The 26,807-nt window shown below is 34.0% G+C and overlaps 3 protein-coding genes across 3 annotated transcripts; 1 reads left to right on the top strand and 2 right to left on the bottom strand.

The window, feature by feature from the left end:
- Positions 1-1,102: 1,102 nt before the first annotated feature.
- On the bottom strand, positions 1,103-7,140 carry LOC149908971 (uncharacterized). The gene is made up of 11 exons (XM_090120543.1): positions 7,002-7,140; positions 6,118-6,764; positions 5,707-5,812; positions 5,077-5,237; positions 4,670-4,860; positions 4,229-4,438; positions 3,683-3,887; positions 3,305-3,514; positions 3,006-3,165; positions 1,401-2,912; positions 1,103-1,303 (listed from the first exon to the last, which is right to left on the bottom strand). Exons 1-11 carry the CDS (start codon positions 7,093-7,095, stop codon positions 1,188-1,190), a joined length of 3,612 nt encoding a protein of 1,203 aa, XP_089976669.1. The 5' UTR covers positions 7,096-7,140; the 3' UTR covers positions 1,103-1,187.
- Positions 6,984-9,270, top strand: LOC149908970 (DNA polymerase beta-like). Its single transcript, XM_090120545.1, has 6 exons — positions 6,984-7,116; positions 7,477-7,958; positions 8,087-8,209; positions 8,617-8,779; positions 8,874-9,063; positions 9,153-9,270. The coding sequence occupies exons 2-6, from the start codon at positions 7,531-7,533 to the stop codon at positions 9,245-9,247; spliced, it is 999 nt and encodes a 332-aa protein (XP_089976671.1). The 5' UTR covers positions 6,984-7,116; positions 7,477-7,530; the 3' UTR covers positions 9,248-9,270.
- Positions 9,153-26,076, bottom strand: LOC149908969 (ATP-binding cassette sub-family C member 10). The gene is made up of 23 exons (XM_090120542.1): positions 25,251-26,076; positions 25,007-25,124; positions 24,762-24,923; positions 24,405-24,654; positions 24,054-24,318; positions 23,629-23,866; positions 23,242-23,390; positions 20,731-20,850; positions 20,270-20,654; positions 18,748-18,870; positions 18,221-18,334; positions 17,271-17,450; positions 16,853-16,998; positions 15,407-15,922; positions 15,157-15,289; positions 15,000-15,075; positions 14,651-14,748; positions 13,447-13,653; positions 12,817-12,944; positions 12,651-12,742; positions 11,699-11,899; positions 11,119-11,350; positions 9,153-10,861 (listed from the first exon to the last, which is right to left on the bottom strand). The coding sequence occupies exons 1-23, from the start codon at positions 25,860-25,862 to the stop codon at positions 10,610-10,612; spliced, it is 4,797 nt and encodes a 1,598-aa protein (XP_089976668.1). The 5' UTR covers positions 25,863-26,076; the 3' UTR covers positions 9,153-10,609.
- Positions 26,077-26,807: the final 731 nt, after the last annotated feature.

Genomic DNA, 26,807 nt, shown 5'->3' with positions numbered 1-26,807 from the left:
ATGGTAAAGATTTCTATGGCGGGCTGTGCGATGGTGGAATTGAGCGGCAGGAATAAGATCGAACAGCTCTTCAGAACAGCTGCTTAATTCAATTCAAATTTCACGACCGCGTACACGGGAATTACCCTGTAGGTTTTGATTCCTTTGCAAGTTGTTGACGCCTTGTGTGCAAAATTATTAATTACACACACACGCAGGCTCGCGAGTGCTCATCGGCCGATCGCCCCCCCCCCCCCCCCGGACCCGCGCGCCTGATCCCGCTCCCACTCTCAGCTCCGCGGCTCGTGCGAACAGTCGAACACACGCATTAATAATTACAATTTGTTTGTACTTGTCTGTACTATGTAAATTGCCGAGCACAAATATAAACCTTGAACTACCATTACGATTTATTATTTCATTATTTCACCGGCGACGAAGCCCCAGCCCCAGCCGCAACCAGCCTCTTCACAAGTAGTTGTGAGTTTCAGAATATGCGACTATAAATTGTTATTTTTTCTGATTGTGTTGACATGGAAGTTTGATTTTATTACAGCTTATGCCATGAAGGTATAATTATAGACCTGTGTTTTTGATGTGAATATCAATTTAATACATATTGTAAGTTTAAAATTATTAAAAAAATTAAACTTCTTATATATAAAAGTTAAACTTCTTTAGGCGCGTTGAGAGTAAAATTTTGCTAAATAATTATTTTGTACTGGAAAGTCGATTATAGTAGTAATTCTATTAAATTGCCATTCAATTGTGAATTACACATGAAGCGATTTTGCTTATAGATTTTTGTTTGAAAAGCACTAAGTTTAATAACATTGATTCTGCCAATGTCCGTTATTAAATGCGAAAAAAGAGCTTGTGTGCCGAGCACACGTGTCAGAAGTTTAACTTCTTTGGCAAGATACCAAAATCGTCACCTTACTCCATGACGTGACGTGACGTATTGCCATGAGGCGACCTTGAATCTTACTCTCAACGCGCCTTAAGAAAGTTCACTTCAAATAATATATGTTTAATGTCAATGGTTTAATGTACTTAAGTATTAAACATAAAATTTGTACTAGTATAATTTGATGAAAGGTGGTTATTAAATAAAACACACGTCTAACACTTTAAATGTAATTATTATTAAACGACATACAAGAATAATTATGTATAAATAATTCTTAACATTAACACTAATAATTATTTTAATTATCAAACTTCATATTGCTTAACGTTAATTTAGTATTTAAATCACTTTCACTTTCTATCGTAATATCCTTGCTGAAAGCTTTCTTTAATAGCATGTTGATAGCAGCTTCCTCTGGAATATAAATAGAATATATTTTAGTAATTAAAATAAAAAGAAAAAAATTGAATTCACTTATTTGCTGATTACTAATATTGAAAGAAAAAATTACCTGTAACTTGAATAGCAAGAAGTTGATGAACGATATGTCTAGCAGTGACTTTAAATAAGTCTCTGTTATTAATTTTCTTCTTCTTATAATAAGGCATCAATAACTTAACAACTAATCCCGCTACATCGACTTTTTCGCTTTTCGGTTTTTTCACTTCTTTATGCTTTCTTTCGGGTTTTACAGTTATATCTATTCTTTTTTTATGTTCTTTATCATATTTGTGATGTTTCTTGGATATTTCAGATTTGTGATTGACTTCTTTTTCTTTCCTGTGAGCTTTAGTTAATACTTCAGAAACGTGCTTATCTTTATCTGGCTGGCTTAATTTTGGCTTTTCTGTAACATCCACATTATCTGTATGTGACTTGCTTCTGTGCTTAGACTTGTGTTTAACGGAAGAGCTTTGTGAGGAACTCACAGTTATTTGTGAATCAGGCTCATTGGACTCTTTTACTGTCTCTGCCTCTTTTTTAACCTCCACTTTAATTTCAGGCTCGGGCTTCATTTCTGCAAACTGTTGCAATTCTTTTAAAACTTTGTCAGCCTCAACACTTAATCTGTATGCTTCACTCAGAGATTTATCATCTAAATCTATTTTCTCACATTGCTCCATATTAACATTTGTCAAATCCGTTTCACTATCTTCTTTACTTTTTTGAGTATCTTTATTTGTTTTATCACATACACTGAGCTCCAGTGTCGTGTCTTGATCAACCGTTTTCTCAATTTTGTCTACTGACGATTTTTGATCATGGCGTATGTTTTCTGGAGTATTTGCAACAGGAATTTCATCAATAATTAACTCTTTCTCTGAATTAGTTCTACTTGAAGATCGTTTCCTATCTTTCTTATCAGAATCAGATTTGCTACGATGTCGCGAATGTTTCGATTTTTCGTCCTTATGTTTATGTTTGTGTTTTTCTTTGTGTTTATCTTTTCCATGCTTAGGTTTTTTGTGTTTATGCGAATCTAATTCAAAATCACTATCATCTGATTCGCCAAATAGCGCTTTTATTTTTCTTTTTGACGGAACAAGCCCTTTTTTGGGGGATATTGGTTTAGTTTCATCATTGCTTTTGCTAGTTTCATCAACATTATCCGTATCCTTATTTGTGCTTTTACTTGGAACTCCTTGCAAAGTTATATTTATAACAAAGGTTTTAGATTCTCTTTTGCTAGATTTTCTTTTAGGAGATTCACCAGCAGTTGGATTTTCGTCAATTTTTAAAGTACAATCGTTATCATCACTATCCAGTGAATTATCGTCAATATTATCAAGTTTAAGTGTAGAGTCAAAGGTATCTGGTTTTATGTTTTCATCAATTACAAGACCACATTCATCTTCACTGTTGCTTGAAGTTAAGTCAGGAGATTCTTGTGATGATTTAGGAGTGAAGAAATTTTTCAGCTTGGTTTGAGTAAGCGGATCTTTTTTGAAAGAATTCGCTTTTCTTTTTGTTTCTTTATCAGCTTTTGATAGTTCCCTTGCTTCATTTTTCACCTCAATTTGTCCTGAAATTTTAAATAAAAAACAATGTTAACTATTAAGCTTATCGTTAGGAAACTGCCAACTAATGAAATTACAAACTTATTAGAAACACAGACCACTTTCTAATTGAGCTGCTGTTATGAAACCATGCGCCTTTTCGTCCCGCTTTTTCTTCTCAAATTCTTTGACAAATTCAGCCAGTGTTTCTTTCTTCTTTGGTTCAAAATCTTTGAGATATGGATACAATTGATCTTTTGATGCTTTCACGTTCGAAATCTAAAACATTATATGCCGTCATAAACAAGACCAAGAATACATAATATAACATGTAAGCTACGAAATAATATCGAGAACATTTTTATAAATTATTTATTACATTAAATTGTTTTGCGTCATATATTAAGTAAAATCATACCAATTTAGTTAAAGCCCGCCGATACAAGCTTATGACAGTACTGTTAGAAAACGCTTCATACTCCAATTCGATTGCACACTGTTCTACATCATTCTTAGATAATGTTCGTGTCGGTTCGTCAACACCCTTTAATGCTGTCAAATTCTCACTTAACGCATTATTTAATAGAGAGAGATAGTTCTCTCTAGTAGCCACTATTAGGCCATTTACCTGAAAACAATAGATTTAAGTGTCATTTAAAAGATGTGTTAAGTAAAGAAATAGTGAAGGCACTTTACGGCTTTAACAGACGCAGGAAAAAATTGTTTTTCTCAAAACATGTAAATAGGAACGGCTCTGTCTTTGGAACTTGAAAATTAAAAAAAAAATATTGATTACCTTTGTGCTTGTACTATCTGCAGCTTTACATTTTGAGTGTTTTGCAGATTCTGTTTCATCATGTGGCTTCCTGTCTTTCTCAATGCTTTTCTTTCGTTGAGCAAATTCTTTCATAATAAGAGATCTCGTTTCTTCTGCAACTCTACGTCTGCTGCTTTCTCCATCGGAGTCGTCACCGCCGTCACCATAGTAAGATTCTATTTCTCTAAAGAAAACATACAACAAATTTTGTTATTATTTTAATAAATTTGGAAACTCTTCACTCATCAACAGTTTGAACCATCCCGTCTCTTCCCCGTATACATCCAACATGTCATCCTATCTTACCTCTTCTGCCCGTCCCATCCCTGTCCATACAGATCAGACGAGTCATCCTGCGCCACGAACCCCGCGCGGTGCAGCGTGGCGCTCATAGCACGACGCATGTGTTGTTCAAGCTTGCATAGCTCGCACATCAATACACGCATTGCACCGAGGTACTACCACACCAAAATACCTTGGAAGTTCTTCACTAACGAAATGTATATACTTAAGTCATTAGCTTACCTCTTCTGCCCGTCCCGTCCCTGTCCATACAGATCAGACGAGTCATCCTGCGCCACGAACCCCGCGCGGTGCAATGTTGCGCTCATAGCACGACGCATGTGCTGTTCAAGCTTGCGTTGCACAGCCCTTGCGTCAGCACATGCGTCACACCGCCCCGCGCAACGGGGGATCTCTTCGCCGAAGTAATCGGCGAACGTTTTGTGCCGGCACCTGGTGGAACCAATTACCGATCAAAGCAAGCTTATCTAGTCATTAAAAAGTATCAGACTACTTATTAGTATCAAATTGGTAAGGAACCAGCAAAATTATACTTATAGAAGCAGAATTTTGTGTTGCGCTTGTATTACACACAAGCCCAATACAACATAAAAAAATTTACCGACAGTGAAACTGTACAGATAATAATGAGTAAATAATATGTAATTATAAATGAGAAATTACCCAACATCTTCACAGTATTTCACCATAATCTCGAAACTCTTATATGAATTTTTGCAGCGTTGTTTCTGCTCCGGAGTTTTTGCGCGCGCTATTTCAGATTTCAGCAAAAAATCAACGGCATTTCGTTCACTTCGACAGTAGTATATTCTACAGAATGCGGGCTTACCATCTCTACCAGCCCTGCCAGATTCCTAAAATTGATAAAATAAATTTAAATAAATTAGAATATCATACAATATCTAAAACTTAGTTAAAGACATTAGATCAATACATCATAGAATAGATTAACAAGAAATATATGTATTGAAGTTCACCTGAACATATTTAGTATGTGAAAGCAACATGCTGTTTTATGATAGTGTTATCAATACAACACAAAACTATATGTAAAATTGTACAATACTAACTTGATAATAAGCCGCAACGTTTTGTGGTAAGCCCCAGTGAACAACAGCTCGGACGGTTGCTTTATCCACACCCATACCAAATGATACTGTAGCACACACACATGGGAATTCTCCATTAAACCATTGTTCTTGTACTGAAACCCTTTCTGACCCTTTGAGCCCTAAAATTTGTGTATAATAATATGAAATTGCTGCTATAATAATATGAATATATAGTAACGAAACATAAAAACATAAGGAGAATAAATTCTATTATTTTTATCATGACACAGTTAGACAAATCTTGCATAATGCAATGTGTATATTTTGCAACTAGCAAATTTATAGGAAAACTAGCTTTTCGCCCGCGTCAGAAAACCCGCATAGTTCCCATTCCCGTGGTATTTCCGGGATAAAACCTATACTATATGTTAATCCAAGTTATCCTCTATATGTGTGCTAAATTTCATTATAATCGGTTCAGTAGTTAATGCCTGAAAACCATACATAGATACATACAAACCTTTCCTCTTTATAATATTATTAGTATAAATATAGATTATCACAAATTTTGAAAAATTTCCAATTTATTTTGAGACTAATGTTTTCAAAAGTACATATATAAAATATTAAACAATACAATATTTATACCTCCATGATAAGCCAAAGCCTTCATTCCTTTGCCACTTAGCATTCTAGCTATGTCTTCAGTTTGTTCACGAGTTCTGCAATAAACTATAGCAGCATTTCTGTCTTTCTGAAAAAATACAAAGATATTCAGTCCTGTGTAAATAACTATACTAAGGGCTGATTTTTCAATCCTTGGTTAAAACTTAATCATCGAATAATGTATTAAACTGTATTAAACTACCATTTCAAAAATGTATTCTAATTGTCCGTATTTGACAGTTTACAGGTGACATTTTAAAATGTTCGTGAAATAATTTATTGGACAGATAAATTTTAACCAAGGATTGAAAAATTTGGCCTTTAATCTTTATATACTTACTATATAGTTGTTAATAAACAAAACATTTAGGTATCCGATTAAGTTATACTTACTGGCTTAACATTGTCTTCATCCTTCAAGCATTTCTTCAAAAACTCAGCAAGATCAGTAATTTCATCCTCAATACAATTCTGATACACAACATCATAGAACAAATTTCGACGAAAACTTGGTGTTTTGAATTGTGCAACTGGGTGTAACAACTTTAGATTTTCCATTATGTCTTTAGTGACTTCTGCACTAGCTGTGGCAGTGAGAGCGACCCAAGGAATAGTTTTAAATTTTTCTCTCAAATTACCCAATTTTAAATAATCCGGTCGGAAATCATGACCCCATTCGCTCACACAGTGAGCTTCATCTACTACTATGTATGAAACTTTTTTATACTTGACTAGATGTTCTATCAGTGATTTGAATGTTCCAGTAGCTGCTTGTTCTGGAGTTACATACAAAAACCTAGTGTTAGGTTTCATAGCACGCAGATCATTCAAGACTCTCTCTCTATCTTTAGTTGTCATTTTTGAATTGATAGATTCAGCTGGAATTTTCAATCTAGTCAAGTGATCTATCTGATCTTTGATCAGGGCAAGTAATGGGGAGAAAACTATTGCTACTTTATTGTCTTGTAACATTGCAGGTAATTGAAAACAAAGAGATTTACCAGAACCAGTTGGCATAGAAACATATACATCATGAACACCTAAAACAAACATTTAAAAATATTTTAAGATGTTGATTGTGACTCTTATACGAAATAATTAGTATAGTATTGTAAACCAGCTTTATTATAAATACGGTTCATGCATAATCAGCCTTAAATAGTATTTTTAAAGATTGGCAGCACTGTTTTGGTACAGAAACAACTTCGGAGTATATGACAAACATTAATCGTATTTTTAGAAAATTGTTATTATTGACACAAAATTTTAATAGTTACCTCGGGCAATAGCTCTCACAGCTCTCTCCTGCAGCTCACTTTTGAATTTCTTATGACCAAAACATTGGAAAAGTTTCTCCGTTACGTTATCCATGACGCTGATGACTATTTACAGGTAGCCCACTTTTCAATTTATCGTAAATCTATTTGGTTGATCACTTATACACATTGTTATAACATTAATTTTGCTGTTTTATCGTAAAATGTTTCTGAAATAACAATTTAAAAACAACCTCGAAATAAAAATACTCAATGTCTTTGACATTTTGCGTTTATCAACTTGTCAAATTTACGTTCTATTTCTGTATCCGTCAAAACAAGTAAAGTATTTGAATGACACTTTCAATACAATATTGCCAACATTAAATCGCATTTCGCGCCAAATTTATTTAAGTTCAAATATATCTATTTTAAATAATCCGAATTTATTCTGCGAATATGTGAATATGAATAACAACGATTTTCTGTATTGCAGGTTTTCTTCAGTATAATTTGATTACATTGTTTTCGTTAAATACATTGTGTTAAAATGAGTAAGCGGAAAGCACCATCGAACTCTAATAATTTAAATGCAGATTTTTGCGAATTTTTGTCAGAGCTAGCAGAATACGAGAAAAATGTGAGTCGAAATATACACAAATACAACGCATATAGAAAAGCGGCTAGTGTTCTTGCAACGCATGAAAAACGAATTCAATCGGGCGATGAAGCAAAAAAATTAAACGGCATCGGAGAAAAAATTGCGAAGAAAATTGATGAGTTTTTACATACAGGAAAATTAAAAAAGCTCGAAAATATACACAACGATGAAAATGCTCAAGCTATAAGTTTACTTACTCGAGTTTCTGGTATAGGTCCAGTCAAAGCTGCAGAACTAGTCCGAAGTGGAATTAAAACCATAGAAGATTTACAAAAACAAAAGGATAAATTGACACATCATCAACTTATTGGTCTAAAGTATGTTAATTATTAATATGAAATTGTTTAAAATATACCTTACTGATACCCTCTTTGTATAATTTATATACTTACATATTTATTTTAATATAAAATTAATAAAACGATATTATTCGTTCTTATTTCAGATTTTTTGATGATTTTGAAAAGAAGATACCGCGTGCCGAAATTCAAGAAGTTGAAATAAAAATGAAAAAGATAATTTCTGATTTTGATCCAAACTTCAGAATAACAATATGCGGAAGTTATAGGTATACTTACCAAATTTTATACCAATTTATCCATTAAGTTATACATATATGGAAAACGCGGTAAAACGCCTACCTAATTATTTAAAAAATGTTATAAAAATAAAAAGCTACCTTTCCGCCCGAAGCTTCGCAAGCGTACTCAAGGGAAAACCAGCATAGGTCATGATCCCGTTTCATTTCCGGTATATCCTATCCTATGCCTTCTCAAGTTTTATCTTTGTTCCAATTTGCATAAAAAGCGATAAGTCTTTAAAGGAAGAAGAAACATTTCCGATCCTATGCATTCTTCAATCTTTGATTAAGAAAGAAAGTGTGATTTAAGAGAAAGGTTAAAAAAAATAAAAACCTTTATTAAGTAACTACTTAAGTAAGTATATTTAATAAGAAAAATATATATTTGTTAACAGACGAGGCAAATTAGAGAGTGGTGATATTGATGCGCTTTTAACACATCCATCACTCAAAACGCAAAACTCAAAGAAACAAGGCGAAATTTTACTAAATAAGGTTACAGACGCTTTACAAGGGCTTGTAATTGACACAATTTCAAAAGGAGATACAAAATTTATGGTAATATTATAATTATTATAATGATTTACTGTATAGAGAGCTCAATCACAGATTAGATAATAATTGTTCTTATAACGCTCATTTTTTTTTAAAGGGCGTGTGTAGATTGTCGCCTCAACATCCAGCAAGACGTTTAGATATAAGGCTCATTCCACACGAACAGTATTTCTGTGCAGTGCTCTATTTTACTGGAAGCGATGTTTTTAACAAACAAATGCGTGCCCATGCTTTAGAAAAGGGATTCACACTAAACGAATACTCTCTGAGACCCATTGGAAGCACTGGTAACTAAATGTTTTCAGTACTGTGTCATTTATTTATCTATCTATTATTTTTTTTATTAATTAATAATATTCCTTTATTTCTATAATAGGCATACCGGGCGAGAGCGTTCCAATTACATCGGAAGAAGACATATTTGATTATATTGATTATCCGTACAAAAAGCCAGAAGACCGAAACATGTAAATGAAATATAAAGCACTTCTTCAATTCAGTATTTTATTCATTTTTAAAAATATACCTATTATTTTTATCACAAATTTCGATTTTATAATTATCTTTTCTAATAACAATATCTATTAATTACTTTTATACATAATGATGAACACTATCTTTTCGGTATAGAAATAGTATGTTTTATTTAAAATCTCTAAGAACAGCTGATTAGTATATTTTGAATGAAATAAATGTAAAAATCATAAGACTATAACATTAAGTAGGTGCAATTAAATCAGAAAAAAATATTTAAATAGCGCAAGTTGGCAAGTTTTCTTAATCTAGTGACTAGGGTCACCATTGTTTTATCATCTTTGAATAAAACAGTTGGATTAAATATGGAATGTTCATTTTTTATACCCTAAGCTCTATTTAAATATTTTTTCAAGTTTAAACTCAATTCTTAATACTTACATTTGGTTTCAGCCTACTGTTTCAGCCTTTATATGTAAGAACATAACAGTAAAAATATACAAAGTGGTAGTTTATGAAATATTTTCGTGCAATAATAATTATTATTATGAAGATATATTATTGTTAGTACTATAAAATCATATTACATTATAAACATCAGGCAAATTATCGATAGAAATAATCATTTACAAACAAATTTAACAAACTTTTCTTACAATGTACTTTCATCTTTGTATTACAAGCACAAGCATAATTATAATCATCTATATCACAAAATAACTTCAGTACTTAACAAAAAGTTAGTCTCAAAAAAGATCACTTTTGCGTAAAACCGATGGAAGGCATAAAACATTTCAAATATCTAATTCTAATTAAAACATGCTGCGAATTTTCCTTTTTATACATAATAAATCACGCCAGCAAATCGATTGCGTATTGCTTCATATAGTTTATTCAGTTCCGTGACTTCAAATACTGGTAAGTAGTGACTTCAAAAACCTTTATTTGTCATTATTAGCTTTCTATAAATCAACACTTAATATTTATTTAATAAGCTACTATCACTGAGAATGTCATAAATCTATCGCAGAACTGGGAACGGTACACTGTCGATTTTTAATTACGTTTACACAATATTTTACGCAAAAATTATTGTAAGAGTTGGTTAATTGACGAATAATACTAACAAACTAGTATACATTTTTATAATACAAAATCTTTGCTTATTATAAGTGTTATTCTTAATGTTTGTGTAGTAGGTAAATGCATACAGTGTCTTTTACATTTTTAGCCTAAATTCAAAAAATAATTTTAAATTTCTGTTCTCGGATAGATTATTCACTACTTATTTTTCTGAATCAAACGAAAAAATGACTCACATGGTAATTGATACGAAATAAAATCACCTTCATACACAGGTTACATATGTTCATCCGGATGTACTAGCTTATAGAGATACGACGTAGGATCCGATAGAGCGTCATCTGGATCCCGCAGTTCAACCACTTGTCCCGCAGAGAGAACTAAAACTCTAGAACTTTCTAGAACACCGGTAAGTCTATGGGCTACAAACAGCACTGTACTGCCGACGAACGAACAGCGGATTGTGTCTAGAATAACTCTCTCTGTTTCTTGATCGAGGTTCGCGGTAGCTTCGTCTACGAGGAGTATCTGTAATTAATTTATGTTGATTAATGTTTTATTTTTAATGATGAATATAATTTAAAGGGAAAATAACATTTTTAAATGTTTTGCCCCTTCTTTGAATTACACAAGTTATAAATCTCCACATTTTCCCAAAGGAATTATTGGTATTAATATATTTGATTTTCATAGATTTAAGAATGGGTAATTTAGCGGATGTATTAGTAAATTGTTACATATGATTTTTTCTAGTGTGTATGTCAGACTTTCGTATTTTAACATACCTTAGCACGTTGAAGCAACGCTCTCACTAAGCACAGGAGTTGTTTGTGTCCTCTAGACAGGTTATCTGCGTAAGAACCAAGTCCGCCTTTGGCCATAACTAGTTCCGTAGCACTGCACGCATCTAGCGCGCGCCATACTTCCTCATCCAAGTACTGTTGCAAGGGATCGATGTTCTCGCGAATGGTACCCGAAAATATGAACGGCTCTTGTGGAATTATACCAATGCGCGACCTGGAGAGATAAAAATATTTATTATATTTTACATACAGCTTTAATATGATGTACTGTGTTAAATATATTGTTTTTTCAGTCAATGTACATTTAGTCAGTTTATTTCTCTCTTACTTATATCTTCTTTCTATTCTTAAAACAACTACAAAATTTCTACGGCCGCTTGACGACCGCACGACGACGAATGACGCATGATGATCCGCTGACGCGACGTTGCCGGTCCGTGGACACAGTTTCGATTGTTTCCACGCAAGATGCAAGTACTCGTCTTGCAATCATATTACGTGGACATGCCTAATAGAATATAACACGTGGTTGGGTCGGGCGGGTGTGTACAGGCACGTGTACCTCAGCGAGTGCAGGTGCAGCGACGCCACATCCACGTCGTCGATCAGCACGCGGCCGCCGCAGCAGGGCGCGAGGCGCAGCAGCGCGCGCAGCAGCGAGCTCTTGCCCGCGCCCGTGCGGCCCACCACGCCGAGCCGCTCGCCCGGGTGGCTGGAGAACGTAACGCCGCGAAGCGCTCCGCTCGCGTTGCTACCGTTCTCGCTGTGATAAATTGAATATTCTTTTGATTGTGACTTATACCATAGAATAAAAAAAACGCAGAAGCACCACAGCGCAATAATTAATAGAAAAAATGTATGCGTGTACTAGAGTACACACGTTAGAAGTGAAACTTCTTTATGACCTTAAAAATGTCACGAGTATGGCGTAACGCAAAAATGTCACGCGTACGGCGTAGCGTAAAAATGTTACACTAAATTTTTGTTAAGCTAAAGTTTCAATTCAATAACGATTCTTGCTACTAGGCAACAATGTACAATTTAGATTTTAGATCAAAAAGCAACACACGATATTTGCATAAACATTGCCTCTCTCTTCTAACGCGTATCGTGTGGCGCGGAGTGACGCACTAGCTGTGAAACTTGTCTACTATTTTTTATTCAAGGCTATTGTTATACTTTGTTACGTCACGCGTTACGCCGTAAGTCTATCTGCCCCCCTAGACAAGTGGCTTTCTATTAGCGTAAAGTTCAATAGAATAGATTATGAATGTATGAGATTGACGTAATCAATCGTCGTCGTCGTCGTAATCAAACGTCAATCTCATACATTCATAATCTATTCTATTGAACTTTACGCTAATAGAAAGTCACTTGTCTAGGGGGGCTGGCCTTTTTTAATATTGGTATCTGAGACTATAAATCTGATATCATCATAGAACATTTACGGATTAACAAAATCTCATATTATGATAATGCCTTTTCATTACTTTTTTTATAAAACGCAATCTCACCTGTAGTTCAAATAGACATCTTCAAAACTTATAACTCCATGTGATGGCCAGCCATACGGCGGGTGATCTCCATCTATTTCTTCACATTTTACCTACAATATGGAAAGAAAATTACAGTGACATGCCTAAATGGAATATCAAATAATGATATAAATAAGGAACCAACTTGTCGAATATATTCTGCGAGACGCTCCACAGCGATCATTTCCCGTTCTGTTTCGGTGAACGAATTCAATACAGCACCGAGCATCGACGTCATGGATAAGGCATATGATATAGCTAGACCAACCAAACCTGTAAAAGGAATATGAAGGTGAATGAAGTGTTTAAATATGTATTTTGAAAAGTTTGACAAATTAAAAATATTGAAAATTTATGTATCGATGCCAAATAACCTTAAAACTACGGAAAAAGTTACCAACCACTAGCAACCTAATTATAAACTTCGAGTAAAACATCAACCTCACCCAACGAAAGTTAAATATTTTAGAATGGCTTGATGCATCACGGCCATTGCCATACAAGAAGCGATCATGTTTTCTAAATTATAAGATGCGCCCTGCGCCTTAAATCCGGGCCACAGTGATACAAAAAGCAACCGTATTTCATAAAGTATACATTTACCCGAGTTTGTCGAATGGGAAGCCCGCTACAGGACGGTTATACAAAAAGCGACCGTATCACCTTAACAAAACGAGCACATTCACCCGGGTTAGCGGCATGCGTGGCGCACTGCAGCATGACCTCCACCATACAAAAAGCGACCATATTACCTAAACAAAAGGTGCATATTCACCTGGATTGGCGGCATGCGTGGCGCGCTGCAGCACGGCGAGCAGCGCGGCGGCGGCGAGCGCGGCGGCGGCGGCGGCCTGCAGGCGCAGCGCGAGCCACTGCGCCGCCGCGCCGCCGCACAGCGCCGCGCGCTGCCAGCGCTCCACCAGCTCCTCGCCGCGCGAGCACCACGCCTCGCCCGCGCCCAGCCCGCGCACGCACGTCTGACCTGCACCAAACATATTGACGTGACAACGTCTTATAATAAGATAGCGCCGGCTGCACGCACGAAAAAACATGACTCATGCGGCGTTACCTCGCTCTGAGGCGTTCCATGTAAGGCTTGAATTGCAAGCGAGAGTGCGGAACACGGCAGCGACAAAGAAGCACAATCGGACGTTGTCACGTTCAACTATCGTCAGTAAACCGATTTTACAACCAATTTTTTTTGGTAACGAATTTATTTTCGTGGTTTCATGTTAACGTTTAAAAATCACAAACCTATAACGAATTTAAACTAAAAGAGAAGACTAAATCAAGATCCGTAATTTATTTTAACTGTTACATAGAGTCAGCGAATTCACTAAATTTAATTATCGATATTATGATTTGTTCCAGCTAAGCTGGTTATAGAATTTGAAAAATCAGAAATTTTAAAATGATCGAAAAAAAAATGTTTGCTTGTCAGCAATTGATCCTTCAATAAAAACAAATAATTTGGAAAATCCAAAAGTGCACGCCTCATAATTTTTTTTAATAATTATTTATTAATTATTATTTTTGTTTATTTAATAACAATTAAACCACATCGAATCAGACCCTGAAAAATGAAAGGGTTCTATTCCTGAGCATACTCAAGCGTAAGAGAAAAAAAAGACTCGATTAGTAAAGTATTTCGGTCGCTATCGTGTTAACAAGAAAATCCTCCGCACATACAGACACACGGACGTCCAAGACAGAACTTTTTTAAACTGTTTTTTAACTAGTTTAAATAACAAAAATGACATCAAAAATATCATGAATGTTAAAAATAGTGTTTTTTCTTAATATGTGTGTGTATGTATTATCTTACAAGTGCAATGTATGATACATAAAGACATTTTAAGTTTGAAAAATCAGATGTTTTGCGCGAAGTGGCAGTAGTACCCACCTCAACGCTTCGCTTATGAGGCGTGCAATACACTTTTTAAAAATGATAATCTAAAACACAGACAGATAAATCTCACCTTCTAAAGTATCGTTAAAGTGTACATACACCGGAGACAAGGCGACGCTTTGAAGACGTTTTAACTGGCGAGATGTAATTCTATAACGTCCCTGTAATCTAAATAAAAAATAATGTTATTATTGTTATTCTGCACTGTGTAACATATAACAGCTAATAACTATCCTAACGTCGTAATGCTCTTTGATCTATTAGCGGCTTTTAAATCTTAAGCAGTTAATTGCTTGACATAACAAAAAAATCTCGCTGTTATATTATTATTTGTGCTAAATCTAAAGTGAAGTGCCGTAGTGAGTAGTGTAGTGAGTAGTAAATGATGATAAAAAAAAATATGATTAGAATCTTCTTACCTGTAATAAATAATGGACATAGGTATAATCCCAACAAACAACCACGGGAGACCGTAAATAGTAACTGCTATTGCACCTAAAATATACAATGATTTTGTAAATTAACATATTTTTCTTAATATTATTTATTAGCATATTAGCATAATACTATACGTACCTATTAGTGCAAATACTTGTGCTAAGAAAATGTTCAATATAAATGGCAAGGAATCATCCACTGTGTATGTATCTGAAGAAAATCTATTTATTATGCGTCCTGTTGGGGTGACATCGAAGAATTTTACATTTGCCTAAAACATTGAATAACATTAATTTCTGGTTTCAAATAATGCGGTAGGATATAAAAAGAAAAATATATATATTTATCATGCAATATATCAATCCATATAAACAATAATCTCAAATACCTTGACTATAATTTCCAAAAGAGCTTTATGTATTTTTGATGCCGCCTTCACACCTCCATACGCAAAGAGGAACGCCCTCATCACTGTGAACACTAAGTTAATTCCCGCCAATGCGAAGTACATCATCAAATAATAATTATCGGTGTACGACATCAAAGGTAGAGTTAAGGGTTGCTGTTCCAGTGGCATTTTCTTCACAGTATTAGTTAAATTATCATGACCATCCAAATTGTGTATAACTGATAATGACACGTTGAGTAATGTGTGAACAAACTGGTCTACAGCATTAAAACCATGATCCAACGCTGTAGTGTTTTCGTGAAAGTTGTCAATCTCTAATGTAGTCGAATTTTTCGTTCTGTCCTTGATCCAGAATGTCAGCCAGAGGAATGTGAAGTTTTGGGACAGTTGCATCAATATGAGGGATATGATGATGCAGAGCACGAGGAACGATCCGACCGATCGCAGATACATTCCGATCACCCACCATCCTACTGTTCCTATTGACATTGTCTCCTGCAATAGATATGCAAGATTTAAAATAAATACTAATGTGATATCTAAGAAAAAATGTTAAAAGCTTAGATTATGGATTGGTCTCCGCGCGCGCGCTACGACTAGATACCGCCGGCGTACTTGAAAAATGCGGCAACTTATAGTAAGCCGAATTCGGCGTACCCAAGCCAGTCGTGTCACAAGCATTGTGTGGAGAGGGTGAACCGATAATTTATAAAGATTTTGAACAAAATCTGAAGTAAAATGCCTATTTGTGTCATAAAACTATTTAAAAATAATACAACAAAAAATATAAAAGACACTGGGATCACGTACCATCACTAAGTATCGTATTATTCGAAATTTCTCCTTTACTTCGAAAAATTTTTCTACGAAAATACGACGCCATTCAGTGTTGCCGTATTGCATATCCAAAAAAATACACGTGGTTGAGGAAATATTTTAGCAATAATTTGAACTTTTTTTTTTCAATACTAACACATGTATAAAAAAGTATAATACAATAATTTATTTCTGTTTAACCATGTTTAACTGACTCATATAATATGTTTTTTTTTTTTTTATTCCGCTTTTTTACTTTTAAACAACCTTTGTGACTATAGTATAGTAGCGTCGCAAGTGGATTTGAGTCACATGTTCATGGATTCGATTCCCGGCCAGGTCAGGATGAAAAAAATATTTTTCAAACTTCTTTCCAAGATGCCAGATTTCCCATTTATGAGGTAAAATTTATGTAGCTGGCAGCCCAATTCTTCACACACACTAGCGTCTTTACAAATTGCCTAAAACACACTACAGAAATGAGTTGCCGGCTGCCGCACTCACAGAGCTATTGTTTTTAGGTGGGGCGGTATCTAGTCGTAGCGCGCGCGCGGAGACCAATCCTTAATCTAAGGTTAAAAGTATAAAGAATACACAATATGTTCTTACATCATTTTCTAAGCTGTTTCTGCTAACATTGTCATCTTCTATCTCTTTAGGTAGGATCTCAGCTGGCGGGGGCGATTCCTCCCCTATAGATTCTGTCTCACTTGGTAAGAATTCCTCTATTTCATTTAATACTGTTTCCGGGGAACCTGTGTGATTATTTTATGTGATGAGTATAATTGAGTTTTCTTTCAAAATATTTGATGAGACTAAATAATTCTATAATTATTAATGCGTGATTATTAATTTAATACCGAATCAACGATGACTGATTAATATTATTTTTTGCAGCTGGCTAATGCCCTGCAGAAATTACATCTTCTACTTGTGGAAAAACGTTCCTGTACTTTTTGAGATTAACAAACAATCAAAATTTTTCGCCTAAAATATATCTATAAAGTAATGATATTCATATATTTACCGGCAGCACGCACGCGTCCGTCCTCGAGCAGAACAACCCGTTGCGTGCGCGCAAGATGTCGCGGCGAGTGGGTCACGAGTATACGCGCGGTGTGACGTAATAGGCCCAGAATGCATTTCTGCATTATGTGCTGAGCCACTGTGGAATCTAAGCCCGATAGAACGTCATCCAAGAGATACACTGAAAATCATTATGTACATAGGTACCTTTAAAATATCGATTTATAAATAAATATTATAATCAATATATAATCTATTGTTCAATAATTTAGGCGTTAAAACTATTTAGAATATTATATTAATTTTTATTAACATTTAACTCTGCATAAAATGATTCAAATCAAAATCGAATGCCAATCGGGAAGATTATTCAAGTAAACAAAACATTCGTGTGAACAAACATAAAACAAACGAATCGATAAACACAACTTAAAGGATTACATAGAAACGTAAGCTTGAACCCTAGAAGATTGAATTACCCGACATGCACGGTGTTTAACAGACATTTTTCTAGGTACCGCTCATGATCTTAGTTGTACGATTTCATAATACAAAAGAAAAATACATTATTAAACATTATGATAATGGTAATTACAGACAGTAACATTAGCATTTTTATTTATCCACGTGATTAAATAAATTTATCGAAAGGTTTAAAAAAGTAGAAAAGTAGGTGTATGAGATGTTTACGTGCTGACAATTTGTCAGTTTTTGTGCTGAAAGTTTATTAAAAAAAATTTTTTTTGTATTAAATAATAACTATATATAAGAATTTGAACACTTAATTTATTTTAATTTACTTCGAAAAGGCTACATTAATCTATTTGGCCTTGACTCTACCAAAATTATTATAATAATAATTGTTAAAGTGTTAAAAATAACAAATAAGTTAAAAATATTTAGAGGCGTTGAGATCATAATTGTCTAACGTCAGTAATTCAGTATACATACCTCGTTTGTCCTGATAGACCGCTCGCGCTAGAGCGATGCGAGCCCGCTGCCCGCCGCTCAACGTGCAACCCCCTTCGCCAACGTACGCGTTCCATCCCAGCTGATTTAGATCCTCTACGAATGAATTAGGAGAATTTAATCCTTCTTTCGAAATATCAAGTGAAATAGCTAGTGAAAATCCTCATTTGTTTTTAAATTAACATAAAAATATTCCATTCTTCTTTCCATCTGACCCTGGACGTTAAATTCTCATGTTCAGGAAATTGTTAAATCAATTTTGAAAAAATAAGCATCATATTTTGGACAACGACATAAAAATATTTTTAGTGAACTAGATACTAGATAATGGTATGTATGTACATATGATTATGAAACCTAATTATAAACGTGTTCAACGTTCATGCATTATAAAATACACAACACAACAATCGCATGCAACCCCATTAAATCTAATTGCAGCCAAACAATCGAAAGAATGTGTAACTGATATAAAGTGGGTAAATCCCATATGCATAATGCTGTATTACCTGTGAGCGCGCACGCATCCACGACCGCGCGGAACTTGGTCTCGTCGTACGGCTTCCCGAACAGGATGTTGTCGCGGATCGTGCCGCGGACCATCCACGGTTGTTGGGACGCGTAACCGAAACCTAGTTATTGCAAATTATATTTTGGTAAAAATGAGGGTAGGTGGATAATGTTGAACATTGAAGCCTAAATCACTAACTTACTAGCGAATACAATCAAAATTATTCTTTAAAATTTATATAAATCGTATTTGTATTAATTTTTGTAACATAAAAGTTTGCCTATTAATGGGAGGGTAGGTGAACAATTTTGAAAATTTGAGTATTTATTAATCAGTTCTTTAAAGAAACGAATCTTCAATGGCGGCGCTTATCATTCCCTCTCGCTCACACACGGCCGTACGGTATGCAAAAAAAAAATGGAAAAATAAAATCACTAAAATGTATTTGATTTTCCCTATAATAGATTTTATCATAATTTTACAATGACAATTATGCATTTGCGAAAGTAAATAATGTTTTATTGGAATTTGACAAAATATGTTCTTTGGGAAAAGTTGTTCAGTTTTATGGGCATATTACAAGTATTATGGGGATTTTATTACATTCTGTATACGTAAATATGATAATTCATATAAATACACAAATACAATAACAAAAAAGTTTGCCAACAAACAATTTGAAATAATTAATAAAATAATTATCAATTTACGTTATTTTTATTTTCTTTTTTGCTGATCCTACCATCTGTCAAAGTCAGCTTTGGCCGCCATTGAAGATTCGTTTCTTTATTGAACTGACTAATATCACATCTCATATTTCGACCAAAACGTGGACAATATGTGATGAAAATAATATTTAAATTTGTTTACAAAACTCGTGAAAGTATAAACAAAGTTAGGAAAATATCGACCTAACAATATTACGTACACGTAAGCCGCTTATAGTAAGTAAATGCGGATTATTGTTAGCCTAGGTTTGATTTTACTAGTCTAGACGAGGGTGTTTTACTGAGCAGAATTCTTTTTTATTTATTGATAAAAGTTTATTATTCATGTTTATCTAATATTCACATGTGTTAATTTTTTTTTAAATCTACCTAGATACAACTTGGCTTTGTAAAATAGACTAAATGTACAAATATTTTATTAACAAAAAAGGATAATCACAAATTGGAAACCACTTAAAATCTATACATATAATAAATCTGTAGAAGGGTCAATTCTGTACATTGAAAATATTGAAAAAATAAATAGCAGGGGGTGTTACTGGATCGATACCAAACCCAAATATGTGATTAAAAAAATTTTTGTCTGTCTGTCTGTCTGTATGTGAAGGCATCACGTAAAAACTAACGGTTCGATTTCGATGAAACTTGGTATAATTACATATACCTTATTATCCTGGGCATAAAATAGGATACTTTTTATCCCGGAAAAATACGTAGAAATAAATAAATCTTAATTTTTCCGCGTGGACGGAGTCGCGGGCGGAAGCTAGTGGTTAATAAAGAAAAACTTACTGTTCAAGTTATCCGGAACTTGTATCTCGCCATTACATTTGACCATATCACCCATGATAGCAAGCAACAGTGATGTCTTTCCACTCGCAACTGGTCCGGCTATACCCACAAATTCCTCTTGACCTATTTCTAAGGAAATATCCTTTAACATAAACATCTCCTCTGTAATAAGATCGGTTGATGAAACCGAATCTCTCCTTTGCGCAATACGTTTGGACAACTTCTTCTTAGATTTCCCCTTATTTTTCTTCGGTTTTGTTTGTAACTTTCTTCGCTTTGATGCTTTAATCCACTTAAAGGTAGCGTTTTTGAATATTATTACTTTATCTTCGTCGCAATTTTTATTGAGTCTACCATAATACAGCTCAGGATCCATGTCATTTAGCTAAAATTGAATAAAGGTTGTTTGGAAATGTACAGACCATTCTATGTGATATCAAAGCATACAAAGAGATACTTACATCAAGAAGTTTTTGAATGCGCTTTATGGATACCCATGCTTCAGTAAGTCCATTTAGAACCCAAGGAAAAGCATTAAGAGGCGCAATTAACATATTGATTAAGGCGACAGTTGTAAATACCTGATAATAGAAATGTAAAATTATAAATACGAATAATAAACATTTATTTGAATTTTTAACAACAAGGTAATTGGCAAAATAGGATATAAGCGCTGCCTATAGCGATATACATGCTGTTTTCTTCTAATTGCATTATGTAATTGAATATTGTTTGAATGTGCCTTCTGTTTACAACATGTGGCTTATAAACAGTCATTGAAGTTATTTATATAATTCATTTGTCTTTCACTACACAGTATAAAACAAAGTAGGTGTCTCTGTCTGTGTATTTTTATTACTTTATTTATTTATTACTTTATTTTTAAAATTACGCGAAAGATGTTGATATTTAAACATAATTATTACAATGTTGAATTGAAGTAAACTCGTTAGTTAGACTCGTTATCAGTGATTCATTTAGTCAAACCTATCGTTTTATAAAAAGGGGAATCCCTATAAGTGAGTCATTACTTTTTAACTAATACGTCATAATAACAATTATTACGTACGTAACTAGTAACAGATTCTTTTTTATCTTGGTTAAAATTGTTATTTATATATCCACAGCAAAATATTCATCATAACCCATTTTATTGTAGGTAACTTTATATTTATGCTGCTTGTATATTGAATAAATTAATAACGTCGCGGGTCGCCAAACACGTAAATATAATTGAATCAAAGATATGCTAAACCAGTTGGATTATCTAAAATTAAATCTTAGGTAATTATCAAAGTTCAGATCGACTTCGTTATCTCAACAATCAAAACATCAAATACTAGCTGCTTTCTCTGGCGCTGCTCTGATTGAACTAGAATTATAATGAAATAAAGACAGTATTAACCTCCTGAGACCCAGGATTTTTTTCTCTTTCTTTTTTAATAAAAATTAGCTGTATCTGTTCTAATGCAATTATAGATATTAAAAAAAATGGTAAAAAAAATCTTTCGTGGAAAACTTGGATTTTCTTTATGTCATGTATATATTACAGGGGGTCCCAGTTCCAAGTGTAATAAGTTTATGAAAATGAAGAAAAACTACATGTTTTTTTAGTTATTATATATTTTTAAACTTGAATCTAAATATTTATTATTCTATCCATTGTTCTGTGTCTATTTTTTGTACCTTGGTTCAAAGATAGGTATTTATAAGGGTGAGAAATGACCAGTTCGAGTATTTTGCACCGGCGCGGCGTTGTATTTATATTGTCACGTCCACCTCTAGGTCTTATTTCTTATCCATCCTCTCGGTCAGCCTCCTCTTATGCTTGGTCCACGTCATGTGCGTCTCCGAGATGGTCTGCCAACAACTGAAGATGACATACATAGCGACGATTCTGTTCTGAAATGACTCATACTCATTGGACGAATGGAAGAAGAATCATTTTCTGGTATTTGGGCGGCTTCATCTGTATCATTTGGGGGATTATCTTCATCTCAAACATTTATTTATTCAATAAGACTTCTTCTAAAAGCAATTTGGAATCGTCACAACAGTATTAACATTTACCACCGATTCGGAAAGCAGTATCTATGGAAAAGAACCGGCAAGAAACTCCATAGGTCCATCATATAGGTCAATATTTGACTCATCCAGGTGTTGGTAGATCTCAGTATCTTATAATCCTTGAAAATAATAATAAAATCTGTAACATAAACTAAAGAATGTCATATAGGTAATACATGGGGCCCTAGTAACCAATACCAATTTGGCAAGAATTGAGACCAAATGTCTTACCAGTATGACATAGAAGAAAACATTCATATTTTTCACAAGTTTTAGATTTATCTTACAAAATAACTATTGCGGTTGCAGAAATAATATCTATTATCATTAGATATACAAAGATATCCTGCAATATACGAATGGTTCCACTAGAAATGTAAGATTACTGACCACGTGTTTGTCGTCGCACAGCCACCGTCAACTTCGAAATGAGAATACTTCAAATCACTGTCACTTATAAAACCAAAAACCGTTTAGTATAGTGGATGACATACCACTACATCGATTTGAGGTATTATTCCCGCATATACGCAAAAGATGGCGTTGAAATATTTTTTTATTGTTTATGTAATATATATATGACCGCAGGCCCCAGGAGGTTAAAAAAATCACTTCTTACTGATGAGAGGTTTGAAAATCTGTAGGAATTGAATTTATAATAAACAGTAATCATTTTTTTAAAGTGAAACTTTTATTACATCGTCTCAAACTTTTTGGTCTGTGTAGCGCATGTCGCGTGTATCGCGGCTGCCGAGTAGGTATACCTACTCGGCAGCCGACCGACACGCGACATGCGCTACACAAAGCAGTGTTCGGAACCGTTCGAACAGTTTCACTTTTACCGTGGTTTCATAAAACCACACAACATTTTTTTCTATAATTAAATAGCAATAATTATTACGTACAGTAGGCGCATCAAGGGGTTGACCTCGAAGTGCGTGCGTGCCCAGCGTCAATGCTGCAACTAATACCGGGGTTGTCGCCCAAAGTACAACGCATATAGCATCTAAGTACTTTCGACCGCGTAAATATCGAAGTTCTTCAGTACGAGCGTCTAAAAAATATATATTGAAATTATGTTCATCCTAATCTAAATGTAATTAAAACGAAAAAACTGACGGAACTTATAAAATAGCACACAATTTTTTTTATTTATTTATTTAAAAGGGGGAGAAAAATTTGGATTTCATAAGATATCGCGAGATGTAAAAAAAAAATATTTTGACAGAAACATAAAAAATTATTCTTTTGGTATAATTTTTCTCACAAAAACAAGTTTAAATGAGTCTCACCTGATACTCTGTCTATAAAATAGTCCTCCCAAACATGAGCTTTTACGGCTCTAATTCCTCTTATCATATCGCAAATCAAATTCACACGCGTATCTTTGTGTTTCATCATTTCTGTGCTTAATTTACCAATTTTGTTTGCAATCACCTTATTTATAGGTATGAGAATTATAGAAAATGCAACACCAGCTAAGAAGGATACACCAACTTGATCATATAGAAGAAACAGAGTTATAGCTAACTGAAATAAAAACCCATATTTAAACTTGAAAAAATTAAACATACATATTATAATTTAATATAACTTTCCTTAAAAATACTAATTTTTTATATATTTATAGTTATTTTTTTAATATTTTTTATTCCATTTATTTCTCAATTTTCAGCATTGAGTTACTATTGGCATACATTTAGTTTAAAAAATTTACCTGTAACGGTATACTCCACAAAGCATGGAAACTTGGACAAGAATTAACAATCCTATCTGTGTCTGTGGACATGAAATTAGTTATTTCCCCAAAACTAAATGCATTTGTGAGCTCTGTAGATGTCACACTTAGAGTTTTTCTTAGTATTGTGGAGACTATGGCACCTCTCATTTTTATCCCAATGATTGTCATCAGCCAATTAAAATGTACATTGCAAAATGCCGCAATTAAAGCCGACGCCAACAATAATGAAGCATAAATGTATCTAAAACAAATATAGCAAATAATATTTGTTAGCAATCTTAAACAAAATTCTGTAAGATTATAAATATAAGAAAAGGAAAGTCATACCCATAATGTTGATCAATACTTTCATCTTCAACAAATTTCACCAATTTATTAAGAAGAATAGGTCCAGCGAATCCAGCCATATCAAACGCTAGTTTCAGTATACCAATCCCATAGAATTGAAATGCAAAACATTTATGAAGGGCTCTCAGTAAGGAAACATTTTGTCGCCGTAGTGGCCGAAGTAGTACTCTAGATACAGGGGTCACAGGTGTTGACACTTGAGGCCTGGTTTCACCAGTTGCACCGTAACCTTAAATATGTGTAAATGACTAAATGAGGGAAAATAAATTTGGCATCACAGATCAGATCATAGACTTGATTTATTTTTGGCTGTGAACAAAGGATCTATAAACTTACCCCCAGGTCCTATGAAAGGTTCATGAGGTACTTCTGCAAATTGCTGAAAATTGTCTACATTTCCAATAAGAGCTCTATCTATTCTAGCCCCAACATAAGAACACCTGTATGTAGCAGGAATATCATGTAGTTCATCAAGATCATATAATTTATTCTCTGTACCTTAAAAGTATAAAAATATAATGTTGATAAGGCCAATTTTTTTTTTTGGAAATAAAATAAGTATAATAGAATATGATAAGTACCTTTTTTTAAAAGAGGATCAACCCAAGAAAATGTAAGTTTAGAAAAACAACTTGCTCCTTGCATTGCCGTTCCTAAGATGCCTTCATCAATATGTGGAAGTAATGGAGTATATTCACTCTAAAAATTTGGTACAGGTAAATAATGGTATAAAGATTGAGAATGTTAACCAGGCCATTAAATATTAAAAAAAAAAAAAAAAAATTGAGAATGTTCAACACAATACAAGTTATAACTTATACTTACATGAGAATGTTGTGATCCTACAAGCCATGGTGAATAGAATGTAGGACTTGAGTCACTTGCAGGTAACAAAGTTAAAAAGTACAGTGCATGACAGCACAGGGTTGCAATACTGTATGCTGGGGGCTCTCCATTAATAAAAGTACTTCGTAAATCTATTATATTTAGTATTACCGCTGCACTCCATAGCAATAGAATACTCAAAGGTCCACGAGAACTTTGGCCCAGACGGTGCTTTAGAGCTAGCACAAAACCAAAATGCACAAGCCATGATAAGCAGGATGCACCCGCCGTAAAATAATCAATTGGGTACAAAATAAAGTTTTTAGTAGTCAAATATATATACAGTTGCACTATTGGAGTCAACATTAAGGCAAGTACTACAAAACTACGTAACATTATAGCCCGTTCTTGTGGTTTTTCTCGTATCACCCAGTCCCTTCTGTAGCCTACGTAATAACCCGATATGATGGCTAGTAGACCATAAGTGGGTATTTGTAAAAATAATTCTTGAAAACATATCCCAAAGTCCTTTGTAGTATCGTTCCATATATGAAGGCCCAAAGGGCCACACATATCCTCCCATTTCAAAGAGAAATTTCTAAATGCACTCATGTTTACTAACAAACACGTATCACTTCCATATTATAGACAACTTTGTTTTTAGCAGTAAAAAACAAAATACACACAATTACAAATAACTTGCTTAACAAAAAATTTGTCCACTTATACGTAAATAAAAATAATTTACTTTATAGGATTCCTTCAATATTAAAAAAAACACGAAAAGATAGCGGCTCTATAAACTTTACTTCTTTCACAGCTCAGATTTTCAGATAAATGTGACAAGTGACAACTGAAAAATTGACAAGCGAAAAGCAAATTGTCAACTGTCAAGGATTAATTTTTTATTTGTCACAGAGAGCATAGATGGTAAAAAATTTATTTGGATTTGTCAACATTAATTTTGATTTACGTGATTTACTAAAAAAAGAGCGTGTGTGTGTGTGTGCACACGAGTCAGAAGTGAAATTTCTTTGTCCATGGCGTGATGGTATTGCCATGACGCGACCTAATGAAATTTGACTCTCAACGCTCGAGCTCTTATGTACAGTGCGACACAAAAGAGATGAAAATAAATGAGGGCGCCACCGTCGCTCATATAGCAACACTGATACTGCGACGCAAGCGATCTTGATACTATAGAATAAAAATCCAAAAATCTATATATTATATATAATCTAAAATAAATACCGCGATTTAAACCGTTATAATTGTTTCATTGTAGCAATGGTGTAAATTTAAGACAAAAATACATTAGTATTTTAATTGACCTACCTAGGTCAAATTTTACTTAAATGTATTTGGAATTAGTTATTTTATAAAAATCGGTCAAGTGCTTAGACTGCAGAGGCGCACATAGAATCAAACATACAAACAAACAAGCATACATGCAGCTCAAACACATTACACTCTTTCTGGGTCCGTCGGGTAGAAAAAAACAAGGCGATTTGAAAACCACATATTTTTATTTTTTTTGTAGATAAATTTTGTACATTA

Source organism: Colias eurytheme, chromosome 4 (genome assembly GCF_061535395.1).
Source record: "Colias eurytheme isolate Ceu_HAF_F1 chromosome 4, ilColEury1 Martin Lab GWU primary, whole genome shotgun sequence".
Lineage (NCBI taxonomy): Eukaryota > Metazoa > Arthropoda > Insecta > Lepidoptera > Pieridae > Colias > Colias eurytheme.
This window is presented reverse-complemented; position numbering and strand designations above follow the sequence as displayed.

Coding starts and splice junctions, on each gene's coding strand:
- LOC149908971 (XM_090120543.1), bottom strand. CDS start 7,095: ATGGATAACGTAACGGAGAAACTTTTCCAATGTTTTGGTCATAAGAAA. Junction 5,238..5,706: donor GGCTTTGGCTTATCATGGAG/GTATAAATATTG, acceptor CACAAATTTTAG/GGCTCAAAGGGTCAGAAAGG. Junction 4,439..4,669: donor AAATACTGTGAAGATGTTGG/GTAATTTCTCAT, acceptor TGGTTCCACCAG/GTGCCGGCACAAAACGTTCG.
- LOC149908970 (XM_090120545.1), top strand. CDS start 7,531: ATGAGTAAGCGGAAAGCACCATCGAACTCTAATAATTTAAATGCAGAT. Junction 7,959..8,086: donor CATCAACTTATTGGTCTAAA/GTATGTTAATTA, acceptor TTCTTATTTCAG/ATTTTTTGATGATTTTGAAA. Junction 8,210..8,616: donor ACAATATGCGGAAGTTATAG/GTATACTTACCA, acceptor ATTTGTTAACAG/ACGAGGCAAATTAGAGAGTG.
- LOC149908969 (XM_090120542.1), bottom strand. CDS start 25,862: ATGAGTGCATTTAGAAATTTCTCTTTGAAATGGGAGGATATGTGTGGC. Junction 20,655..20,730: donor GCATTCAAAAACTTCTTGAT/GTAAGTATCTCT, acceptor ATTCAATTTTAG/CTAAATGACATGGATCCTGA. Junction 15,290..15,406: donor TTTTGGAAATTATAGTCAAG/GTATTTGAGATT, acceptor TCAATGTTTTAG/GCAAATGTAAAATTCTTCGA.